Raw genomic sequence first — 26,466 nt, forward strand, 5'->3', positions numbered from 1 at the left:
TTATTTCATTCTATTTTACTACTAATCTACTAGTAATAGATCATATTTTGAATTTCCTCAGTTTATTGCTCTCAATCTGGGCTTTTTTCCCCGTCTCCATAAATGTCACTTTTGTTCTTCTCTACTGCAACATAAACCTCCCAGGAGGACACAGTGGGCTCATGCTGTGTGAAGAACATTTGACATTTCTGAAAAGTGACTCACATTAGACTATATATTCTCCAAATATACTATTAATCCCTTTAAATTTATCAAGGGCACAAGTATATTACTTGGGTCTATGGCAGCCCTATGCTTGTAGTCTGAAATAATGTGAAACAATCTTATGCCTGTACCATTAGGTTTTGGTCACATCCCTACTAGTGGTTGAGCTATCCATTTCCAAGTGACACTGGTATAAATGAGTGCAAGATTTAGTCTTCCGATCAATTCTTGTTAGATGTTTAAAGTAGCAAGATAAGTCTTTGCTGCTGTTACTTTTAATGGATTTGTAAATATGTAAGTTTCATACTTTCCCTTGAATATTTAAAAAAAAAATCAGTAAATATAAGCATGAAAGCTAATTTATTTAATGTGAAGGCAAGCAGTAAGTCTAAACAGTGATTCTGTACAGATTTACACAGTATAAAGACAAATAAGTTATCAAAAATACAAACTAGTGTTAAAAACTTTTTGAAATAGCCAATTCAAAGATGTTAAAAATATTTTATTTCCCTTAACAAATGTGTTCTTTGTAGACACATGAATCTGAAAAATTAATCAAAAGGTATTAAATAAAAATTCTGGAGTGCTGTATAAAAATCTCTCATAAAAATATATGTTGAGTGACACCTCATAGTTATATGAAATTTCAAGTTGTTTCAGTTGAAAGTACATACAAACCACCACAGCAATTCTTCCACATCTGTTTTGCTGTAATTTATGATCACTTAACTTTACTATTTAAACAATAGTAACAATATAAAAAATTAAGGCAAGAGAGTTTCAAAATAACTTGCAAACAATATAAACAATATCCAGTTTTATTTAGCTTTCAGATCAGCTCTAAGAATTCGATGTTGATTTTCTTCATACACAGTGAACGTTTTTACCTTTTGCTGGATGAAATGTTAGAGTATATTGTTTAGTCCAGTCGACTATGTTGGGCTTGAACATACCAAAGCAACTGCACTGAAAAAAGTCTGCAAGGTTCTGGAAACATCCGTGACTGGAAGTCAGAGAAATATCTATTAATAAACTTAACAAAAGAAGAGGGCCGACACAGCAAATATGGTATACTAAAGAGCATTTCAAGCACAAAACTGACAAGGAGAGCTCTTGCAGAAGAAATAGAAAAACAAACACATTTTCTTCCTAAATAGCCTTATCTATTATATTTTCATAGAGCCTTTCCAGTCCATATTACACTTAAATGTAACAAAAAAACAAAAACAAAAAAAAACCAGGAGAATTCAGTACGTGCTATCACAGCGACCAGCACAAAGATAGTGAGAAAGTAAAGATTTCTACTTCAACAGAAATCCTTGAGGGCCAGATTCTCTGTTATGCCAAGTTTTACAGTAGATGGTTATGTCACCCTGATTCTCTGCTTGGCCATGGGGTAAGTTAGAGCCCCCATGGGATTTCTCTAACCTATAAACAGTAGGCAACAATCCCCAAAGAGTGTCTGTCAACTGAGGAGAATCAGATACTTTGGCTATATCTCCTCCCTGCAGCCCTGTACAGAAGGGTTCCACAGTAGCTGATTATCCTGGCTCTTTACCCACTGGAATCACTCATCTCCCTTGCTGGAGAGTCCCCTGGTGTGGATCAGATTCCATCCTCTTTGCATAACTCAGAAGAAGAGGCATATTCAGCAAACACCTAGTAAACTAACTTTTCTTTGGCACATACCAAGTAGTTAAACATATTATTATTAAAATGATAAATTCCATTTCCTTACGAATAATTCTCTTACCAAAAATACTTACTTATATGGAGTTTTCCTGAGAGAAGCAGCATGCTTAGAACACTTGCTCTGTATCATGAGGTTTAGTCTCTCATGTGAGGTCAAGCCCAGAAATGCAATCTTCAAGGTGGGTGTGGTGGAGGGAAGGAGACAGTTGAAATGTGGATACGTTAAAGCAGTTAAAATAATGGAGACACCAAAGAATTTAATTAATTTTTTCTGCATATTTAACACAAAGAAACTACGGTATAAGTTATTTACAAACATGCCACTAATGCAGTGATAGAAACCAAGAAGTTGGGAGTGTCAATGCCAAAACCGAGAACTCATCCTTAATTGGTTCATTGTGCCTAGATATTTGCAGAGGTGAAAATGCATGACGTTACCACTCAGAATACAGAGATGGGAAAAGACCTATTACATCACTGAAGCCATCTCCTTGCAAGAACAATGTGCAGTAATACTTTGGCACAAGAGAGCAAGAAGAGGACAGAGTTTGAGCCTTAGTTTTCAAATTTCCTCAACTGCATTTTTACATTTAAGTATTTTTGCCTATGATTTCCCATTGCCTTTTCTGTTGTGTAACATTATATGTTAGGTCACAGAGATATTTTCGAATTATTGTCTGGCTGCTGGGCAACCTCAACGAATAGCTTGTTAGAAGTCATTAAGTAATATAGGTTGACAAGCTACTGTGTATACAGCAGAGAAGTTGACTGTAAATATTCTGGCTGTTTCCAAATATTTTTCCACAGTGTCAAAAATGTTTAATATCGTTTAAAAATAGATTAGACTATATTAAACACACACAGATCAGTGGTTTCTGAAGAAACCTAGGAAGCTGATTAAAAAATAATTTTAGCTCAATAAATTTCTTTAACATATGCAGATGTATATACAGCAGACCCTAGTTTTCTGAACACTGGTAAAGAAATCAGTTTTTTGGATAAAACTACCAGCCTGGAACAATTCTGTATAGGAAGCCAAGTTATGAATCTTTGAAAAGCAAAGTTTTTTTTTTAAATTGCTTGATACTGCTAATCAGGGTAGAGCCAGGGTCATATATTTTTATCTTAATTGGACTTTAAATGGATTAATGAAGCATTGCTGAGCTAAAACACACATTTCTCAGTTCAGCACTAATTACACTACTAGGCAAAATGATCAACCATATAATATTTTTAGAAATTGACACCAGTTCTATAGGTCACCTAGATTCTTTTCCTCTAAAAACTAATTTCTTAATTTCCCTAAATATTTTTGATTTGCATAAAAAAAAAAAGAGAGAGAGAGACAGACACTATGAACAGCAGACTTCTGTTACAAGGTTTGATTTTGAGAATCTCTTCAGACTGAATATCTGAAATGATCTCTGCACAAATAGCCATGGAACCAAAGCTCAGCACTGGGGGTTTAAGATGTGGGTCATCCTTGCACATCAGTGAAGCTTGATACTGATGGGCCAAGGAAGGCTGACTATGCACTCTCTCCTGCCATCTGGCAGCACTTTGTGTAAGAAATAAGGACATAAGAATGGCCGTACTGGGTCAGACCAAAGGTCCATCCAGCCCAGTATCCCGTCTGCTGACAGTGGCCAATGCCAGGTGCCCCAGAGGGAGTGAACCTAACAGGTAATAATCAAGCAATCTCTCTCCTGGTGCAACATAAGACCTTTGATAAGACAAGTCTGCCAAGGAAATTTTTAAAATGTCAAAGTCCTCAAGAAAAGCATATAAATGAAGCAAAAAAAGTACCTGATAAAGCTGAATAATTAGCATCAACGAAGACCACGAAGTATGAAAAGACACTAGTGTAAAGATGTACAAAACCCATGGAGAACAAGACACTATCTGTGTGAAGTAAGTCCACGCTCCATCTTGCCGGTAAGTTGTTGCACAATGTTCTGACCAATCTGAGAATGAGTAAAGTTAACCTTTACTAAAAAAATTAATAAACTACCTAAGAACAGATTAAGACATTCTAGCATGGAACCTGACATTACAAACTCTAGAAACAAGATTTCTAGTGTTACCACTTACAAAAACAATACAGATGCAGTTACTGAATGCATACTGCATGCAGCATACACATTTAACAAATTACAGTTGGTATCAGAAATCACAGCAAGTTAATTTATTACACACTATGCAATATACTACAGTAGTATGGTTCACTTATTCAGGATACCTCCCAGTGAGCCAATTTAAAATAAAGGTAAATGTGAATTGAAGCTCCTGTCCTACAAAGTCATCATAACGACCTGTGAAGATTAGTCTGCCAAGATGGGATAAACAGACCTTTATTGTATTATTATTAATGTGCATTTTTATTTCATGGAATGGGTACCCAGTGCACTGGATGGACTTAAGAGAGTTTTTATAAAATTAAATGAGGATACTTAGGGTTACCATTCGTCCAGATTCCCCCAGACATGTCCGGCTTTTTGAGCTGAAAATAGCGTCCGGGGGAATTTGTAAATGTCCGGACTCTCCCCGCCCCATGCAGAGCGCGCGCTGCTGACAGGGCAGCCGGCCGGCCGGATGGTGCCACTTACATGGGGCTCCGACAGCCAGAGAGAGCCCCTCCTCCGCTTCCCCTGCAGCAGAGATCACTCCCTCCCTCCCTGCATTCGCAGATCGCCTCCGGGAGTCTGGAGCTCCTCCCCCGCTTCCCCTCCACTGCTGCCCAGCGTGCCAGGACGAGCGGCTCAGGCAGTTGCTGAGCAAGCTCACAGAGACATTAGGCGAAGGCCAACAACAAGGGGGCCAGGGGGTCGGAGAAGGGGCAGGAAGGTTTTGGAGGGGGATGGATAAGGTTTTGGACAGTCAGGGTACAGGTAGGGTCCGGGGGGGGGGGGCAGTTAGGGTGGGAGGGGTCTTAGGAGGGGGCAAGGAACAGGGAGGCTTAGGTAGGGGGTGGGGTTCTGGAGGGCAGTTAGGAGCAGGGGTCCCAGGAGGACAAGGAGCGGGGGGGTGGGGGTTGGGAGTTCGGGGGGGGGGGGCTGTCAGGGTGCACGGGTGGGGAGAGGGATCGGAGCACTCAGGGGACAGGGAGCAGAGGGGTTTAGATGGGTCGGGAGTTCTGGGGGGGGCTGTCAGGGGGTGGGGAGTGGTTGGATGGGGCGTGGGAGTCCCAGGGGTCCGTCTGGGGGTGGGGGTGTGGATAAGGGTTGGAGCAGTCAGGGTACAGGTAGGGGGTAGGGTCCTAGGGGGCCAATTAGGATGGGGGGAGGGTCTCAGGAGGGGGCAGTCAGGGGACAAGAGGCAGGGAGGCTTAGGTAGGGGGTGGAGTCCTGGGGGGCAGTTAGGGGCCGGGGTCCCAAGAGGGGGCAGTCAGGGGACAAGGAGCGGGGGGCAGGAAGTGGGAGGGGCAGGGGCGGGGCTAGGGCAGGACGGGGCTCCTCCCGTCCTCTTGTTTGCTTGCTGAAATATGGTAACCCTCATGATACTGCAAGGCAATGATTATTACTTCACTGGGTTTAAATAATAATTAAAAGCATCTACAGTTTGTGACAGTCACCTTTTTGTTTGCATTTATAAATCCAAGGAAATAAAAATGAAGTTAATGGAAAAATTACTCAATCAATGCCAAGGGGCTAAGCAGTGCTTCACCCAAAGTTAGAGAGATATGAAGTGGATTTTTTTTTTATTTTTTTTTTAAGTCTTTGAGACATCTACAGCCTGGGTTACATGCTATTACGTATAAAAAGCTAACAAACTAGGCAAATTCGTTTTTTAGGCTCCAATTCAGCAAAACAATTACGTACTTAACTTTAAGAACATGCTTAAATCTCACTGAAATCTTAGATTTAAGTTAGTTTTAGGATTTAGACAGCTAAGAGCCTTCCCAGGTTTTGGATCAAATGCAATGTTTACTTTAGGAGAACCCTACATTCTTGCACACTCAAGGCTCTCATTGAGGTGCACGATAAGAATTCAAGATCAGGCCTCATTTCTTACACTGTCATATACCCACTTTACTTCCCTATGTTAGTACTCCTCTCATTTTCATATAACATTACACAGAACACAAAGGCCAACTCCTTGTTTGGATTTTTCTTTGATGTTAAATATCACAATTCACACTCAGGAGGTCACACCATAAGGGCTTTTAGTTCATTAAAAAATTTCTGAATCCTCCAATCAGAGAAGAACTTGCGAGCTCCAAGGAGATGAAACATGTTTCATAATTTTCCAGCTTTATTTTTTTAACCAAAGATGCAAATACACCTCTACCCCGCAATATAACGCTGTCCTCAGGAGCCAAAAAAATCTTATCGCGTTATATCGAACTTGCTTTGATCCGCCGGAGTGCGCAGCCCCGTCCCCCCGGAGCACTGCTTTACCGCATTATATCCGAATTTGTGTTATATCAGGTCGCATTTTATCGGGGTAGAGGTGTACTATAAATTGAACCCACAAATCACATCTCTCAGGAAAGTGGCTGTGTATGAAATGGATGCAGGATGCTTCCTGGGAGCAACAGCTGTGGGAAAATAATTTGCTCTTTCTTTGAAACTATCACTACATTTTTAAAGATACTCTTGGCACTAGTCTTTACTACAGACTTGTCCCCAATAACCACAAGATCAATAAGTGTCTGTGATAATATATTCAGGACCACATTTTCTACTGCAGGCAGAAGAGTACAAGACCACTAGCGTACACACACACTTTTATTCCTTACGGCTCTTGAATTTTGTTTCTAGTAGAACCTCCACTTCTCTTCTGATGTCACATTTCCTAAAATTGTGGAACTCTATAGCAATACCTTTTAAAAATATATAATTTTTGAACTGTTATTAATATTAGACAAAAATTTAACCAAAAGCTTGATCATGAGTTCAGATATGCTGATTGTTCCTGTTCAACCAAGATCAGGATTGAGCCAAAAAATGACAATATATGAAATGCTAGAAAATTAAGAAAGTATGCAATAGCTCCTTGAAAATGAAATGTATGAATACGTACAGAGAAGAGTTCCATATACCATCCAGACTCCAACCATAGTTAGGAAGAGCAGAAACAAGATGAAATAATAATGGTTGCCAACTCCTGTATTTGGGACAATGAAGAAAATACTTTTTATTGTGTATTTTAACACCATTAGTATTTTCCCAAAGTTCACAGAAGTAGAAAGATATTCAACATCATTCAAAGAAAGTTCTGACTATCCCTTTCACCATGCTCAGTAAATTACACCACAGTTTGACCTAATTCCTTCCCAACTTTCTCATGCTAGTAATTCCAGTTACATCAATGGAACTAATGAGAAAGGTGACAAGTATTTAGTCTGTATTTGGAGCTAGCCTTAACTAGCAACCCCAGCTCTGTTCTAGCTCAAGATAATCACCTCATTATAAAACAGTAAAACTGTACTACTGCTATTTAATTTAGCTATCTGAGCTCTGTATTCTTCAGCATTACGAACTCACATGTAAAGACAAAATAGACTGTCTTGGGTATCGTATTACACAAACTATAATCTCTCTTTAAATCTTGATTATAAATATGTTCAAAGCTTTACATCAGAATTACTTCAGTCTAACAAATAACTTTGTATACCTCACACAGCGCAGTGGAAATTCTAAATATTTACCTTTCCAATTTACAAGTAAAGTTACAATAACCTAAACATATGCTTTAAAAAGACAGTCCTGCAGCTTTAAGGTCCATAACAATCCAAGCCTATCTATCTTTTTCTCCATTTCCTCTCTAATGATAGTACTCAGAGCCCCAAGGAACCATTTTAGCTCCCTCACCTTAATGGCTTCATTTCAGAAACCACACAACAAAGGAGAAGGGCTGGATACAGATCTCACTGGCTGTCAATGTCAATACCCATTCATTTATCAATCACAAAAGTTAACTAGATTGTGATATTAGGTGCTGTCCTTCAGGAGATTAGCACAAGGTACCTCCAAGTATGCTAAAATAAACAAACTCACCTATGCATTGTCCAGTCCACAAACAATGTTGGTCATATCTAGCAGTACATGAGTTGCAAGCAATGCAATGCATGGATCTCAAAGGCTTTTTTACCTAGTTGAAAGTGGAAGGGGAAAACGCAGTAATTCATTACATAAATCATGCATAAATCATGTAAGCCACTTATTTTTGCTCTACATTAAAAAAAAAAAGCAGTTCCCATTATAGACCAAACTTTTCAACATAATTTAAAATGACACAATTATGCATTTTTCCCTTTATAGGCCAACTAAAACTATCTATAGTTGTTTAAAGGATTATTTGAAATTAAGGTTAAAGGCACAGAGCCTGCAGTCCTCACTCATGTGAGGAGTAATACTGAAGTCAGACCCAAAGAATAAGAACAAAAATATAGTCCTCTTATTCAGAGAACTATGCTCATAACACCCAGTGCATCAAAAAGGAGTAATATACATGAAACATGCAATAAAAATCTCACTTACAAGACATGATGTGCAAAATGTTCTGAAATCCAAGTGGCCAGCTTCTGCAAGAGTAACAATACTCTGAAAGACACAAGTTATTTTACAATTCTATTTATCTAATTTTTCCAGGGATGTCAGGAAGATCAGGGGATTCTTAAATACTATCAAGATGACGAGTCCTCTTCAAGTGTCAAGTATTATTATTAAAGATATGCAATCAAAATATTTACACTGAGATGAAGCTAAATGATTTCCTGGAGTAGACAAAGAAAGGTGCACAGATTCAAGGAAATGCAAGATGGAAGAGACCTATCTGGTTTAGTCCTCTAGTACCCCAACCATGCAAGACGTTGTTTTTGATTTTCTTTTTTTTTTTTTGTGAAGTAGTGCTTGTCCAGAATAGTTAAAACAATTCATATAATATATATATTAGAACCAGTCTCAATTTTTAAAAAGTACCTCTCATGCAGTTGGTAGTACTTCTGACAGACAACAAGGGCAGAGGCTGCCACATGTGGTGTCCCCCCCACAATCCCAAGTGACCATGAAGCGGAGCATAGTAAGCTACCTTTAATTGCATGGCAACTTCTTGCCCCTGCATCCTAAATGCAATTGGGTAACAGTTGCCCAGGTTACTTTTCCCAGGTTTCCATAATGTTTAACAAGAAGATCATGAAAATGCTCTTAACAAAACTTATAGCACCCCTAGCGCTGAGCATCAATACAATTTAGAAACACAAACATGCATAACGCATTATAAACATATGGAAACCACATGAGACAGTCACAGTTTGTGGGCCAAGTTTTCTATTAATTTTAATTACAGACAACACCAATGGCATTTTATTGGGTAAAACCAGTGTAGAATTCAGCTGCATCTCAAACTTCAACAGACAAAGACATCTATGTGAGATGATGTAGAGAGGAAGTTATTTTTTTAAGAAAGCAGTGATAAGAGAAATAATTTACAATATATAAAAATAGGTCAGTATTAGCTGCCACTTACGGTACTAAGTATTAAAATAAATCTATTTGAAGACTAAAGGAAATATTACTGTTTAAATATAAAATCACAGAAAAAACAAATGAACAAACATATTATACTGTGGTATATTTTAAGTTGTTTTGTTGAGATAAAATACCTTTCTTCTTTCTTCTTCAGAGACCTTAATGTACCCAGGATCCGTTCTCCATGTTTTGTAGAAATAGTAGAGAAGACCCATCACGCTGAGGATGAAGGGGATCTGGAAAATTGTGTCTGCTAAATGTAGCATTCAGGTTAAGGAATATTGTTTTATATAAATTTATCAATATTTTGCCCTTACAATGATTATACTTTAAAATTAACTTGCACTGCATCATTGTAATTTTACAACTATTTCACTAATAATGAAAAAGGATGGACTTCACTTTTGTACCATCTTTGTACTCCATAGGCTCTCACACAGCAAGGGCTTTACTGTTTTGTTAAATGTAGTTCTAGAGATTTACTATCACAGTTTATAACTTACAAGCAAAATTCAAGACCAAAGATCTCTTTTTCCCTCTCCTTCAGAGTTCAGATTCCTGCCTTTGACTACACCCTGGAACACACATCCCTTTTCCACCAGTAAGGAATACTGTATATAAGGAATGACAGTAAGAAGGAACATACGCTAAGACGACATCCACTAGTGGAGGATCTCACAGGCCAACTGACAATAATTCTACTACCAATCACCCTCAAAAGGAAAGACATTTATAGGATGGAAAAAGAAAATCCTATCAGCATTCTGTTACAACTCAAGATCCTGGACTAGATGAACTCCTGATTTGATCTGGTATTTGATCTTTTTCTATTTCTACCCCAGGACTGACCAATTTAATAATATTTATATGTAAATATATACTGTACAAAATATACAGATAGGTACACACATTTTAGGCATAGTATTGTTATGTATATAGATATTTGCTGCACTACTGTTACACTAAGTGTAAAGCTTTTATATAAATGAAGATACATGTGTATTATAAACAGAATTTTTACACCCCTCTATTATAAGTATTTATACACAGGTTCTGGGTGGGGGTGCTGAGAAGGGCACTTAAACAAATCACACCAAGTTAAGACTGGTATCTTTCTAGGTACAGCACTGTGCACTTTAACTCAAAGTTGTTCTCTCTTGCATATTACAAATACAATGAGGTAACTCAGTGGCTAAAACCAAAAATGTTACTCTAACAAATATTGATATTTTGTGTTTTGAGATGTAATCTCTTCCATAGCTCGTATCATGTTTAGTCATGACGCAATTGTAGGACATTATCTTGTGAGCCCATATGGTGCTGTATTTCCTTGTGGATATTGTTAATACTCTGCATCTGTTTCTGTTTTGTAGATCTGGGGGAGCAAATCCAGAACATACTAGCTGGGAGTTTAGCAAAGCATATGGGAAAGGTTCAAAAAACATGTATAAGTATGTCCAAAGAGTTTGGCTCTACCAATCAAAACATTTACACCACACTCATGAATCTGTGGGTACTCCCAGAAAAGAAATATGTACACACGTAGGAGGATGGGGGAAAACGAAAGGAATGGGACCTACTTGCCCACCACTTCTCAAGTACTGGTCAGGGCTTTCTGTGTTCATTTTGTTCACTATTTCTAATGCATGATCAGTAAAAGGTTTTAATTTTTAAGTCCAGAAACAAAGGATTGAACCGACATAAATCATTTAAACTTACAGCCAGAAACTCAAATTCCACATTTACACACAGCAGTAACAACAAATAACTTACTTACAAGTGAGACAAATATATACATGGTTCCCAGCTGGAATATACCCACCACAGAAATTAATCCTAATAATCATATTAAGGAGATCTCATTAGAAATAGTACAAAAGAAAATGCCACTTAAGGGATGAAGTAATTAAAAATGTAATGCTACTTAATGTAGGAATATATTACTGCTGGTTTAATACAGAAATTATTTTCAGTTACAAATATCTCCCTAAAGGCCTTCTGATCTAATGGAAATGTTTTACAAAACTAAAAGATAAAGCCCTCCGTGCAACAACAAAGCAGAATACAGGATAGTGAGTGCAACAACACTTGTACATCGCTTTACACATACTATCAATCCATAGCCTGTTATAAGAACTGAAGTGTGTTAAAGAAAAGCCATATACCATACACAGAGAATGCAGCTCAACCCCTGAATGTATCTGAAGGCAGTACACTTTTCAAGTTCTATTTAAAAAAAAATAAATGATAAAGCAGCAGCAAAAGGAGTTCTGAATCACTGTCCTTTTAGAATGTGGAGATGTCATTTACTTTTTACTTATCTGGGCCCCAGTCCAGAAGGCATTTAAGCATGTGTCTGAACACTGTGCTTGATCAGAGCCTTGATGAGCGAGGTAGGTGGCCACATGAGGAACTAACCTGGAGGGAAAATTGGGTTTAAAAATGGCACACACTAATTTGTATTCAACAAAACATTTAAAAAAAAAAAATCTACTGTTGTGCCTTCACATTTAAACCAACTTGTTATCTGATGGCACTGCTTAAGTTTAATCACAGGAAAGCAGAATTCCATCTCCTGGTGCCCCATGTAACATCCAAAGGGTAAGAAGGCAAATCTTATAAACAAATACACCTCTACCCCAATGTAACGTTGTCCTCGGGAGCCAAAAAATCTTACCGCGTTATAGGTGAAACTGTGTTATATTGAACTTGCTTTGATCAGCCGGAGCGCTGCTTTACCGCATAATATCTGAATTAGTTATATATGAGGTCGCATTATATTGGGGTAGAGGTGTATATGTTCTTTGTTATTGGATCCCCTCTAACAACCTCAAAAATAAATGCATAAGTGAAATTGAAGCTTACTAAAGATAAATGTTCTTCAAAAGACATTTTACCATGAAGGCAAAATGTAATTTTAAAGTAATAATGAACAAAAGCTTTTCATACATTTTTACTCAACTAATAACTCTATTTAAAGGAATATTTGAATATAATGGATAAAGCTTGAAAAGCCCAATCTCAATACTATCAACTATTGCCCCAAAAGTAAAACTGTATTATACTTAGCAATTATTCTCTAATCATGTAAACCTCAATTTCTGTCCACTGATAGCCTTCAGATAAAGTAGTTCAAAATTACATCATCCCTTCCTAATGGAAGGGAAACACCAACCCTATGTACACTTACAAGTTAGTAGCAAAAGCATACATATTTGCAGAACTGGGGCCCAAATTTATTTGGCATTTCACTCCTTGAGTATAAAGGATATCAGGCAGGAACCAGACAAACCAGGTCATAGACAGCCAAAAAATGGAACTTAGCATGAAAATTGCTGGTAAATATTTTAGGTTCTTGAGCTCCACAAATTGCCTGAAAGACATTATTAAAAACCATCTATTTCCAAGCCATATCAATTCGCAGTCAAATATTTAAAAATGTATTATAAAGACTTTACTCATGTTCATTTTAAGTCATCATTTAAACTGAATTATAAACTACTGCTCAAAAAGCTTTTGTGGCCGCCTATGGCATGCCACCTACAGTGCTGCTCTGTAAAGGAAATGTCCTGAAGAAAACTGTGTTCCAATATAATACAATGGCAACAGAATCAGCTTCTTTATTGATGAATACTCTAACATGCGAAGTGTACAGTCTATGTTAACTCCTACACAAGGGCAGTACCAGTATCATTTCAACAGACGCTAGTTGCAAGGTGTTGCAGTAGATTAGAGGTTGGGGGTGATGCTAGGGGGGAGGAAGATTTCTCAAACACAATCCAGGATCTTATCCCCAAGGGGAAAAAAGGTTTCGCTAACATACATTTTTGTAATTACTGTTAGAGGGTAAACTCAGCATGTAGCAAGATCAGACCCTCAATAATATTTATGTTTAATTTATTTTTGTGTGCGTCATTCATTTAAAATGGAACAGTATGTCTGAACAATTCTTATCTACCACTTAGGTTTACTGTTACTGGGAGATTAAACAGTTTTTGCATTTGTAACTTTGTTACCTTCTGTAATTGTTTTGATAAACATTTAAGCATAGGAGTCTTTAAAAACAAAACAAAAACTTAGTGGGAAATAATAATTTTAACCAGTTAATTTACTTACAGCTAAAGTGAACTTATAAGACCCTCTGAAGGGAATACTGTACGAGAGACATACAAAAATAATTCTTATATAAATACATGCACAGAAAATCTAAGTGCACAAACCTTGTAAGCAGACTTATCCCGAAAAATATGAAGAGAAGCAGGCTTCCTTTCAAAAGCCAAGAATCGGAATTTAAGTCCATTATGTATCCTATAGCCCACATCAGTGTCAAGGAAGACAGCAACAGCAGGAAAAACTATCAAAATGATTAATGTTACAACACTATATCTAAAATATTACACTAAGTACAAAACAGCACATGACACGGCAAATGCAAGATGCAAAAGTTAATGGGAGTTCAAAGGCAAAGAAAGAATTCCCCGAGGACAAACAAAACAAGCAGGAAAGCAATATCACTACATTTTGCATTAAAGTTTTTCTCTACAACCCATCTCTTCTTCAATCTGTTTTCTAACTTTGTTCCAAAAGACTATTTTAACTTCTTAAACCAAATGCTTCAACTGCTGTAGAATATTACTAGTTTCAGAAGTTTCTCTTAAAAAAAATTGTGCCATAGGAACTGTAAGTGTACTATTTTTCTAATAAATAGCAAACTACAAATTAAATTAAAACCATTCTTCAATTATAAAAACCTCCAGCTCTTTATTAACCACATTAGTTGAGAAAAGATCTAACATCAGACCCAATGAAAAGTATTAGAATTTAAACAAATATTAATTTCCTATTGTACATATTAAAAAATTCTCATGCTACATTTTGAAACCAGGTGTTTTTTTCTTATAGAAATTAAATCATTGCTGAACCTGAAAAAAACTGTCAGAGGGTTTTGCATCGTCTTGAAAGTGTACTGAAGCAATTCCATTAGTTTTACCACAATCAGCTTACTAGAATATGAGTCTAAGATTCCATCAAGTCTACCATGGATTTTGCTACGCATGTCTAATTTACTTTAAAAGCATTTACATACTATGACTAAACAAAACCCCCAAATAGATACAGAAGAGCGCTGGACCATTATACAATATTCATACAAGAGTAAGGACATAGGCCTAGGGTTACCATATTTTAATTTAAAAAAAGGAGGACACTTCAGCCCCGCTCCAGCTCCGCCCCTTCCCCAAAGTCCCCGCCCCAACTCTGCCCCCTCCCCTGAAAGCTCCGCCCCCCTGCTTCCCGCGAATCAAATGTTCGCGGGAAGCCTGAAACAGGGAGGCAGCAGGTAAGCTGGGACTGGGGCGGGGCGCGGCCCAGTCTGGCTCCCCCGGCTGAGCGGCTCCCTCTGGCGGCCGGCCGGCCCAGGTCAAGAGGCTCTTGCTCTGGTGTCTGGTGCCGGCCCTGGTTCCGGCCCTGCCGGCTCCCGCAGCCGAGCGGCGCCGGCCCGGACCCAAGCCACACGACCCCTCCCTCCCTATTTTCCCGGACATGTCCGGCTTTTTGGGATTTCCTCCCGGACGGGGATTTGAGGCCCAAAAAGTTGGACATGTCCGGGAAAATCCGGACGTATGGTAACCCTACATAGGCCTAAATTTTCAAAAGCTGATAGTGATTTGGCGTTTTTCAGTTTCTAGATGCCCAACTTTAGACCACTTAAAATCCTGACTCCTTCTAGATGTCTTAAATTGGGCTCCTTGAAATTGAGGGGCCACCCCCCTCAAAAGTCACTTGAAAATTTAGGCCTAATTGACTAACAAACCCAATACTCTTCTCAATGGCTTAAACCAGGGGTGGGCAAACTTTTTGGGCCAAGGGCCACATCTGGATGGGGAAATTGTATGCAGGGCAGGGGGTTGGGGTGCGGGATGGAGGGAGTACAGGGTGTGGGAGGGGGTACAGTGTGCAGGAAGAGGCTCAGGACAAGGGATTGGGGCAGAGGAGGGGTGTGGAGTGTATGAGGGGGCTCAGGGAAGGGGGTCGGGGTGCAGGAGGGGTGTGGAGTGCAGGAGAGGTCTCAGGGCAGGGGTTGGAGTGCAGGAGGGGTGCGGCAGGGGGCGCAGGGTGCAGCAGGGAGCTCAGGGCGGGGGTTGGGGTGCAGGCAGTGGGCTTAGGGCAGGGAGTTGGGGGGCGGGGTGCAGGAAGGTTTCGAGCTCTGGCCCGGCGCCACTTACCTAAAGTGGCTCCGGGGTGGCAGCAGCACACACCGGGGCCAGGGCAGGCTCCCTCCTTGATTGCCCTGTCCCCGGCCCCACGCCGCTCCAGGAAGCGCTGCGGCCCCTGGGGGAGGGAGGACAGGAGGGCTCTGTGTGCGTTGCCCTTGCCGCGCCTCCAGGTACCTCCCCCGAAGTTCCCATTGGCCGCGGTTCCCCATTCCCGGCCAATGGGAGCTGCAGGGGGCAATGCCTGGAGGCAAGGGCAATGCACACGGAGCCCTCTGCCCCCCCACCCAGGGGCCGCTTCTGAGAGCGGCACCGGGTCCACAGGGGACAATCCCGCGGGCCGGATCCATAGCCCTGAGGGGCCAGATACGGCCTGCGGACCGTAGTTTGCCCACTCCAGGCTTAAACGGAGGCAAGACTACATAAATCATATACATTAATATATATGTAAAAATGTCTACTGCTGTAGTCCATGAATTGTTTCTATATGAAAGAAAATACCTCATATTTTGCTAACATCCTGAGTAACCTGGAGTTTTTTCTGATTCTCATTTTTTCTTCTTGAGTTAGCATATGAATAAGCAAGCGATTTTGAATTTGGCGAGCAAGGTCAAGCGGTGTGTCTCCCTTTAAAAATAGAAATTAAAGTTTACTTTTCTAAATGTATGTTACTTTTCAGTAGTTATTTAAATGTAACAGAAAAATGAAATTATTTGGTGGATGTTTATTTTTCAAACTAATTTAAGTTACCAATAGCAGGTTTACTGCAGAGATACAATAAAATTAAGTTAACCAAGTAGACTGTTCTGGTTGCAAATGTTTTCAGTGCTAACAAATCTGAATTATCAGCTGTACGGTCTATATGAGGTGAGGCAATAATCTGAAGTTCTAGCAAAGTCAAGGTAAAGAAATTTTGCATTCCCAACCACAAGGGGAAGGCAAGAAAAGTATAAATAAGGATGGTATTCTAGGATTCTCACATGAAAATGAAAGAAGATATCATATGCTTCCCAGTGTGGGTAGGCAGACATGCATTAGTTCTGCTCAAGCTAGCATGTGAAAAAGAGCAGTGAAGCCATCTTAAAAGGTTTGTGTTTTCAGAGGGAAGATGTCCAGCACTTATGAAAGTCAGGTCCCTTTAAGGGTCTCAGAGCAGACACCCAAAAATCACTAGCCACCTTTGAAAAATCTCTGCCTTAGTACCTATTCCTCACAATTGCCCTCTGAGGTAGGAATTATTATCCACATTTTATAGCTCGGGAAAATGAGGCAGAAATGTCAAGTGGCTTGCCTAAGATAAAAGAATATGGGTGTTTGTTGAAGTAACATAGCCATGAATGTGTGTATTCAACCTCTGCACCACACAAAAACAAATCCCCATCTACATTTTAGAAAAAATGAATAAGAATGCCAACCGGTATGGTCATATTCAGATGTCCATTATAATGGACATCAAGGTCCCAATTACCTGAAACAGGATTAGACAGAGCCTTCAGATTGTTTTCTGAAGTAATTTCACATTGTTGTACTACACAGAATGAAATGAAATTTAAAAAATTGTACCTTGACATTTTTTATGTCCAAATTAGATCCAGCATCCAGCAGTAGCTCTACAGCATTAACATTTCCTGCTGTAACTGCCCAATGCAATGCAGTATTCTTTTGAATTTTGTCTACAGCACTGAGAGAAGGATTAAACTTTAAAAGAAATCCAGTGGGTTCTGGTCTAGATGAAAATAAACAGGATATAAAGACCAGTTAGCAAACAGAAGACAACTTAGATTAGAGATAAACACATTTTTAAAACACTTTATAAACTAAATTAATCTTCACACCATCATGTGTCTATCCTCATTTTAGGATGGCAGGGCTGGCTCCAGGCACCAGCTTAACAAGCAAGTGCTTGGGGTGGCCAAGGGAGAGGGGCGGCACCTGCGGCAATTCTCGGGAGGCAGGTCCCTCACTCCCTCTAGGAGGGAAGGACCTGCCACTGAACTGCCGCCGCCGATCGCAGCTTTTTTTTTTTTTTTTGCTTGGGGCGGCAGAAATGCCGGCAGAAGAGCCGGCCCTGTAGGGTGGGAACAAAGACGGACACAGCTGTCAGTGATTTGCCCAGGATTACGCAGCTAGTCAGTATCAGAGTCAGGATTAGAATTCATGACTTCCTAGTAGTTATTTCTCTAAAATACACTTCCCCATACTTCTCTCGTATGCAAACGTCAAAGCTTCATGTCCAGATTCCACAACCAGAGGATAGCCTCTGTATCGGGGAGGCTAGAAATTGTAAACCACTCTTGAGATGTCAGGTTGAGTCTTCTTCCACCACGAGTTGTTGTCTGCAATGCTGCCCCACAATCACAGCATGGGGATGAAATCAAGTTAAGCCAGTGAACAGGTACAGCAAGTCTGGACAAGCCAGAGCGTAGTCTTATTGAGTCTGGTCCCGAATCTGCGGTCAAGTGGACAAGGAGGCAGATGCAGCAATGGACTCCCAAATTTATTTAGTGTTTAAGTAAATTTCCCACCAATGCTTCCACTCTGTGAGAACATAGTTTTCAGCTCCTTGGTGGCATCGTCTGTGTATGGAAAAAGGCCAGTCATGCTCTTGTCCAGAAGCAGGCGAGATGCTGTAGCAAAGGGGTGTTGAGTGTGACACCATGGATGATCTTTCCAGTCCACAGGAGTGGAATTTCTGCCCTGAATATGAGCAGGCCTTTGAATTGGCATTGTGTGTCGTTTCCTAACTGAGAATAGGGCAATCAATCAGCTGGAGACATATTAAGTTGGTTTCATCTGTCACAGCTCTCCAGGCACAGCTAACAGTAATGGCATCTTGTCGAAGGTTGGGTGGAGCTATGTGCACTAGCACATGCAGTCTGGAGGTCGGTGTGTAGTTCAAACAGCTAACAGCAGGAGTATCAACAAGTTGAGTGTGGTGACTGCATGTTTAGTCGAGTATTCAGCTGGAGCAAACACCAGATAAAGATATACAAAGGACTGAAGGATCTGCTCCCTACGAATTTTTCCGATAGCTTTCGTATCAAGGAGGTAGGGGAAGAGATCTTCATTTTTAGGTGTTGCAGGTGAGGCTGATATATCAGATCACTGTCAAGTTTTACTCCCAAGTATGTGACAAATGTCTCGAATGCCTCACTGTTTGAATACTAGTAAGTATGAGGTATATGTGTAGCTTTTCCAGAGTATCAAATTGACTTTGTACTAGCCTAGGGCTCTGCCTTTTTCCTACTGTGATCCTACTTCCACTTACTTTTCTGGATTGTGGGAGATGGTTTATAGGTGCTGGCATTTGAAGACCACCAGTACTAGTGCAGAAAGTAGGAGTCTTCATAAATAAAATATGAATACAGATTCATAGAGGTGCTCACAAGCTGTATTTACAGACACACTACTTCCATGATACCTCCCTCCCCCCCCCCCTTTTTTTTTTTTTAAGGATCTATCAATCAGCTGAAATAATTTGTTCTGGGGTGAAATTTTTGGCATTTGTAACCTCTGATTAAAAGTGATGTATTTCATTATTCTAAAAAGCTTATGAGTTATCTGGGTGCAAGAGGATTGGTAACTTTTTAGTTGTCCATTACTTACCCAATTACTTTCTGTGCTGACAGCATAAGAGGCGTTTGTCCGCTGAAATCTGTTGTGTCTACACTCTAAGTATGAAAAGATATTGAGATTATTAGATATAAATTATTCATAGATTTCAGAAAATAAAAGTTACTCTGCCAGATACTCAGCTGGTGCAAGCTGACATAATTCTACTAAAGTTAGTGAAGCTAGGCCAATTTACACCAGGTGAGAACCTGGAACTCATTTTAGAAGGAATTCCTTTCCTCTTCCTTTCTCTCAATTCTTGTATGTAGTTTCTATTAGTACAGGTAGGTAGATTCCAACAAGAATAATTCAAGAGAAAATTCTTCACTAGTTTTCTGCCTATGTCCATCTAATTCTATAAGTTAAAATAGCTTTACCACATCAGTATATTTTGGAGGGGAAAAAGAGAGATTCTTTTTTCTCCTTGTGTAAGGAGAGGTTGAGGGTGGGGGAGAAGGTGAACTAGTAATCAGTATGCAGTATAGAAAAGGAAGTCAGCTATAGCAAATAAGGAAATAACCAATTTTCTACCACTTGTTAACTGATCTCTTTCCCTCTGTTATTTTCTCCCTTCTTGAATTACACATTCACATTTTGAAAGCAAGAATTAAGGTTCATGTACAAAAATGAAGTATAATATAGATTGAATTAAAGGGATTTTTTTTAAATTTCTAGAAGATTCTCACAGCAACTGAGGTAGAAGAAGAGTCTTCTTAAGCATGTTTGTGGCATATACCATCTATACCTAGACTCCACAGGTTACAATTATTTTACTACAATGGGCCCTAGGATAGAGAGAAAATGTGTTTATCAGATTGTATAATCTTATTGCAAAATATTATCTGAGCAAAGGGTCCAATACTGCAAGCACTTACACACGTGCCTAATTTTACTCACAAGATTAAATGTATTAACTTCAGTGTGACTACTCACACGAGCTAAGTTGCACACATTTAAGGGCTTGCAGGATTGGGACCAAAGTTTTCTAGGCAGTCCTGCGTGACACTGCTGGTCTGATCACAATGTTAACCAGCAAAAAAAAAATTCTCTCTGACACATACATCACACGGTCTCATTTCTACCTTTAAATTTAGCTTGCCACAGGTGCATAGTGGTGAAGTTTTAAAAAGAGTTGAGAGATGACGAGAAAATATTGAAAAATACAGTGTCAGGTTGATCATGTGTTTTGTGAGCTTCAAATAACAGGCTGTTACAGAGTTCCAGTTATTAACTGAATAATGAAATACTGTCTTCTAGGATGTGTTTCAAGGATATATTGTCAGATATTGGACTTAAATGCCAGTTATATTGCACTATAGGTTTGCATAATGCTGGACAGGATTGCTTATGTATTTTAGATAAAATATAGATAAAATGTATTAGCAAGAGAGACAACTAGGTAGGAAACAACATTTGGGATATCTGCTGCATAACTAAAACATACCTGGCCTTTTGATATGAGATAAGCTATTATAGGCATATGCTGAAAGACCACTGCTAAGTGAATACTGCTGTATCCTTCACCGTCAATAAGGGTAGGATCTGCTCCACATTTTAACAACAATATTACCATAGATAAATGCCCTTGCCTGAAAATAAATATGAAATCTTTTTCAGAAATCTTTAACATGTAGATACAACAAGTTATGAAAGAGCACTCTTCAAATTCATACTAAAAGAATCTTTCAGACTGACTGACTATCCAATAATGTGGAAAACCACAGGGAAAACTTTAAAGAAACTTGTTAAGTTTAATTTAGACTATGTTCTAAAAGTATATTTAACCAATGATTAAAATTAACCTTTGGAACAGTGCTGAATATTTACTAAGAATTTACTTTGCTGTCTGTGTGAAAAATCCTAGCATTTAAATTAATATTGTTAATAAACGTGAATTAAAACATCCCTTGTATATGAATACAATGTATCAGTCACTCCAAGAAGTCTATATCTTTTGCTTACAGGATCATTAATACTTTATTCTCATTTGTACTTAATGCATCTAGGAACATTTCAATTTGGTTATTTAAACCAGAATCATATCTCTGGATATGGGAAATCTAACTTTTGACCACAAGTTTGAGCTACTAAAAATTGTACGAAGGGCTAGTCTAACACTTGAAAGTTACTTCAGGGTAAGGTAGGATATGAATTTAAAGTGAAACAGTTATTCAGGAATAGTTCCCGGTGTGCACACATTTATTTCAAAATGGATTAAGCTAAACCCAGCAAAAGATACTCATTCTGGAATAAGAGTATCCACACAGAGAGCTATTTCAGTTAATTTTCCTGTGTAGACAAGCACTCCATTTCCTTTCCTGACCAGCTTACTGAAGTCCTATCTTGATGGGCAAAAAGGGTATGTTCCTAAATTATGTTAAACCCAACTGATTTAGCTAACATGCTAACTCACACATTTTTAGAAGTCTAGTATAGACAGCACAGTGCCTTTAATACATGCTAAATTGGTCAAGTTGAAGCCTGGGCTCCTCCCTTAAATCCAGCTAACACATTTGAAACAGTGTTAGTTGGCCATGTTGCATCCTGAGTGGTCTTGGCTATAACGTGGCCAGCTAACTTGTCTTCAGAAGCATTGGCCTGTATCTTAACAGGCATTAAGAGGAATTTTCAATCATATTACTATGGTAATACAAATTAAAAAATCCTTTTTGCCCGTTAGACCTCAGACACAAGTTCTGAATATTAAGTATTGCTCCATCCACAGCATACGGGGCCAGCTCCAGCCATCAGCTCAGCAAGCAGGTGCTTGGGACGGCCAAGGGGAAGGGGCGGCACGTCGGACTCTTCAACAGCAATTCAGTGGCGGGTCACTTGGTCCCTCTGGGAGGGAAGGACCTGCCGCAGAATTGCCGCCGAAGAAGAAAGAGGCACGGTGGAGCTGCCGCCGATCGTGACTTTTTTTTTTTCCTCCCTGCCGCTTGGGGCGGCAAAAACCCGGGAGCCAGCCCTAATAGCATAGGCCCAAAACATGGATGTACGTGATTATAATACATAACTAAATAGTAACTTATTTTTCAAGCTCCACAACAGTATGCACCTGGGTATCTGAGGACAGGTTTGGGTGCTAATATACATATACAAGCTACTGTTCCTAAATAAAAGAAATGCAGAACTAACTAGGATGAAGATACTAACTAATAAACGAACAGCAGATGTATTGTATTATTTAATAATGACAGAACTATAACTGGCATCTATAAGTACCATACCTAATGGCCCAGTGAAGTGGAGTTGAATTTAAATCTCCACCTAGTTGATCCACTACTGCACCTTTGGAAATATAAAACCTGTATAACAGCAATAAAATAAAACGGTTGAGTAAATAACAGATAGATGAAAAACTAATACTCAGAGAACAGACTGCCCTACTAATGATTATTGTTGTAATAATGACACTTTCACTGTACAGGCAAACACACAGATACTTTTACTGTAACAACTGCTGTTTGAAAAAGATGCTGCATTTAAAGAAATACAGTAATTAGCAATGCACTTATGACATCAAGCACTACACTACTGAAATTTGTATGCTATGCAATTGATTAGTTCCACACTAACTAGACCTCCTTCCCCCAATTAAAATTTGCCCTGTGCGTTCTTGATAGTGAAATCAAGCAAATGCTTAAGTATTTGCTGGTTGGATCCTTAGGTTTCAGTCCTTCAAGCTGCTTCATGTGAGTGGACTCCCACATTTGTGCTGAGTCCAACTGAAGTCAACAGCTGTTTGTCTACACGGATCTCATATTTTAGGGCTTTTTGTTTACATGGTGTGGTAGTGCACACCAGAGATGTGTAAATTCTAACGTTCACCAGCGTGTCATGCATTAATTGGCTCAGGTTGACACTGCTAGTGTGCACTAAAAGTTCCCTAGTGTGCACTGATGTAGTCCTGATTCAAACAGTACTATGTTAACATGCGGAACGGAACTTTTAGGGCACACCAGCAGGGTTTACATTGGTGAGTTGGTGCGCAATATGCTGGTGTGCACTAGAATTTACACCCTAGCTGGTGCGTCCTAATGCACCGCGTAGCCAAGCCCTTAGAGATAGCAAAAGGACAGATATATACTATATTTAATGTATTTAAAATTTCATATCACAGGTTAAATCCTGCAAGGCACTGGGCACCCTCCATTTCTATGTACTTCAGCAGGATTGGACCCCAAGATGTGAAATCTGTGTTGAAAGTTGAGCGTTAATTCTCTATTTTACTATTTAGAAAGAATTGGTTTCAACTGCCCTCTCTTTCTCGGCTACTCCAGGGAATCACCTCGAAGTTCCAGAAAGTAAGAACTCCCATCTGAAATATCTATTAAGGTATTGACAGATAAAAATTTGGAGATGTTCATTTCAAATGAAGATTTTAAAATTTTATTTTGTACCTGAAACCTGGGTGTTCAGTAACATACTGGATTTCATGTATTGCACAAATTCACATTAAAAAAAGGGAATAGTAATACTATACCATTTCAGTGGCATAACCTATGCAGACTGGATATAGGTAAGTATATTAACACAGTATATACTATTGGTTTCACTTGGTTATGAAATAACAGAAGTGAACATGTAAGACAAGAAAAATATTCTGCCTAAATTATTTATTTACAACTATATGGTCATACGGACACAGATCTTACTTTACGAGATCCAGTCTGTTGTTTATTGCTGCCCAATGAAGAAGTGTCACATTTTCTTTGTCTGGTTGTCTGACATCATATCCTGCTTCCACCAATTCCTTGCACCGCTCCAATATGCCATATCTCAGGTAAGAAAAATATTCAGTTTTAGTTGTGATTCTTTAGTATTTTCTAATTTAGAGGTTTTCACATATTCAATAATAATAATAATAATAATCTCCCATTAAAGGCCTGATCCAGCAGTTCCTACTCAGGCAAAATTTCCTGTAGTGTTCAGTGGAAATCTTTCCTGAGCAAGGATAGGTGCGGGACTGAGCCCTAAATTAGTTGACACATACAACCTTATACCAACTGACACTAATCTGGTTTAGCCACAGCTATTTTTATATTGTTTATGATTAAAAAACATTGTAGAGCATGGTTTTACAGTTCTTTTTCTGATATTATTTAACGGAGGGTGAGGGGAATTGCATAGTCTGCTCTGTTAAGAAATAAATATTACAAATGGCTTTAAATGTAAACAACCTTCACAAATTCCCTTATTTAATACAAAATAGAATACACAATTGGCTTACTGTGTAGCTTTGACAATATCGCAGCTACTGTAGTCCTCCACAAGTGGAAATGCTGCTTGTATTTTTGATTGATCTTTATGGATGCTATGCCCGTTCCGTGCTTGAGGTTGATGGGGGCCATGGCTGTGATGTTTACACTGTGGGTTAACAATGAAAATATTTACCAACAAATATTATTTAAATTAGACACTCTTTTGGGCAGGATTTGTGTCTTCCCTATGTAGAAAGCACCCAACATACCTGGGGGTGAGGGGAACACTACAGCAATATAAACAAATAAATAAATTTAAAGACATCATTAATATTAATCAATTAAGACATTGATTCTGCATTTCTTAGGTGTCCAAAGCTCTCAATGAAGCCAATAACATTTTGGGGGCGAGTAGCACAAGACAAAGAATACAGTGTCAGGTACTCTGGGCTCAAATCTGTAGGGCACTCAGCACCTTGCAGGATTATGTCTAAGCAAAAAAAGGGATTTGTTTACAATAAAGCTACTCTATAACAATGGTTTCAAAGTTTATACAAACAGGGTGTAACTTTGTGGTGTCATGCACAAGAACCAACCAACAAACAAGCAAAAACACAATTATAAAAATATTATAATATATTGTACTCATTTGTATTCATTTATTCACTTTCCTTCCTAAAACCTTCTGTGAAAATCAGTTGCTGTTTTTTCTTCCAGAGAAGATTGCATTTTAATAATTGGAGAATATTCCTGCACAAACAGGCCAAGATTTTGAAACTTAGGTGCCTACACTTAGGCAGTTAAATACATATTTAGGCACCTAAATAACAGTGATCTGATTTCCACAGCTGCTGAGCAACTGCAGGACCCTCAAAATTGGATCACTTTAATTTAGGTGTAGAAACATTTAGTTGTTTGAAAATACGGTTAAATCTGCTTCGAGAAGGAAAAAATTATTAGTCACAGCAAGATCTGTTTGTCAGTCCTAAGTGAGTAAGGGGTTGCTAACCCACAATACTTTTCATTACAAGTATCCATCTTTGGGATTAGCTGGGATGATATTTTTCATTAGCTGTATAATATTTTGTTTCCAGGTGCATCCCTACTCTAATCCATCTTCACTCTGGTCCAAGATAACACACACATTCCAAACTTCTGTGAACTTCCCTGCAAGGACTGAGGCCGTGGGTTGGTTCTCTCATCCATTTACCTGAACTACTGAATGAAATTGGTGTGGTGAGGGGGAGAGAAGAGGCTGGGACGGAATACAAAAAAGCTACAGAAAGGTAAGGGGTGGGGAGCAACGTGGAACACCCCATTGCTACCTCCTCTCCAACGGACCACCAGCGCCGGAGGCGGACATCAACTATAGCGCTAGGGCAGGTACACAGTGAATGTATACGGAGGTGGGCACAAAGCGGTACCGGTGCATTTGCTTTCCCACGTGGAACAGGCAGACAGGTGCCTGTCTCTAATGAAACCTCATTCCAGCTGGGAAAGGGACAGCAGAGCAGCCTGACCCCTCACCCACTGCTGATATGAGCCCCCAGCACTGTCCATACCGAGGGGAACCAAAGCCTGGGGGGGGGGGGGAGAGCCAGGCCAGCATCTCCCCCCGTGGGGTGGGGCGGGGCCTCCCCTCCCCAGCTGCACCGCGCGCCCATCTCGCTGACCCCAGGCCCCTCCAAGGCCTCGCCTCCATCCCCGGCCACCCCTTCGCTCCACAGCCGAGCCAGTGAGGAGACCCCGCCCCCTCTTCCCTGCGCCCCCCTCACCGCAGGGCCGCCCCCGCCGCCCCCCTCCATGCCGGCTGCTCAGGACACGGCCCAGAACTCTCACTTCCTCCGGCCGACTCCAGCTTCCTGCCCCGCTTCCTGGTTACCGCCCCGTCCCGGGGCGCTGCCAATCACGGAAGGAGTTTCCCAGGGGTGGGCGGGGCCGGGAGCTGCCCCTGTGTGGGCGGGGCCTGAAGCGGGGTAACCCTCCCCCCTCGCACAAGGTGGAGTCGCTCAAGGCCTAGGACAGCCCCTCGGGCAGGGCCGGGGCCTCGGTTCCCTCCCCCCAATTCGT

General features: G+C 39.9%; 1 protein-coding gene across 1 annotated transcript; it reads right to left on the minus strand.

The window, feature by feature from the left end:
- Nucleotides 1-1,006: 1,006 nt before the first annotated feature.
- On the minus strand, nucleotides 1,007-26,263 carry ZDHHC13 (zinc finger DHHC-type palmitoyltransferase 13). Its single transcript, XM_054026451.1, has 17 exons — nucleotides 26,172-26,263; nucleotides 24,426-24,562; nucleotides 23,851-23,973; nucleotides 22,423-22,500; nucleotides 20,637-20,781; nucleotides 19,187-19,251; nucleotides 17,144-17,306; nucleotides 16,082-16,207; nucleotides 13,589-13,722; nucleotides 12,641-12,741; nucleotides 9,503-9,627; nucleotides 8,379-8,441; nucleotides 7,896-7,989; nucleotides 6,919-7,002; nucleotides 3,703-3,860; nucleotides 1,971-2,068; nucleotides 1,007-1,207 (listed from the first exon to the last, which is right to left on the minus strand). The coding sequence occupies exons 1-17, from the start codon at nucleotides 26,199-26,201 to the stop codon at nucleotides 1,069-1,071; spliced, it is 1,863 nt and encodes a 620-aa protein (XP_053882426.1). The 5' UTR covers nucleotides 26,202-26,263; the 3' UTR covers nucleotides 1,007-1,068.
- Between the last annotated feature and the right edge of the window lie 203 nt (nucleotides 26,264-26,466).

Source organism: Malaclemys terrapin, chromosome 4 (genome assembly GCF_027887155.1).
Source record: "Malaclemys terrapin pileata isolate rMalTer1 chromosome 4, rMalTer1.hap1, whole genome shotgun sequence".
Classification (NCBI taxonomy): domain Eukaryota; kingdom Metazoa; phylum Chordata; order Testudines; family Emydidae; genus Malaclemys; species Malaclemys terrapin.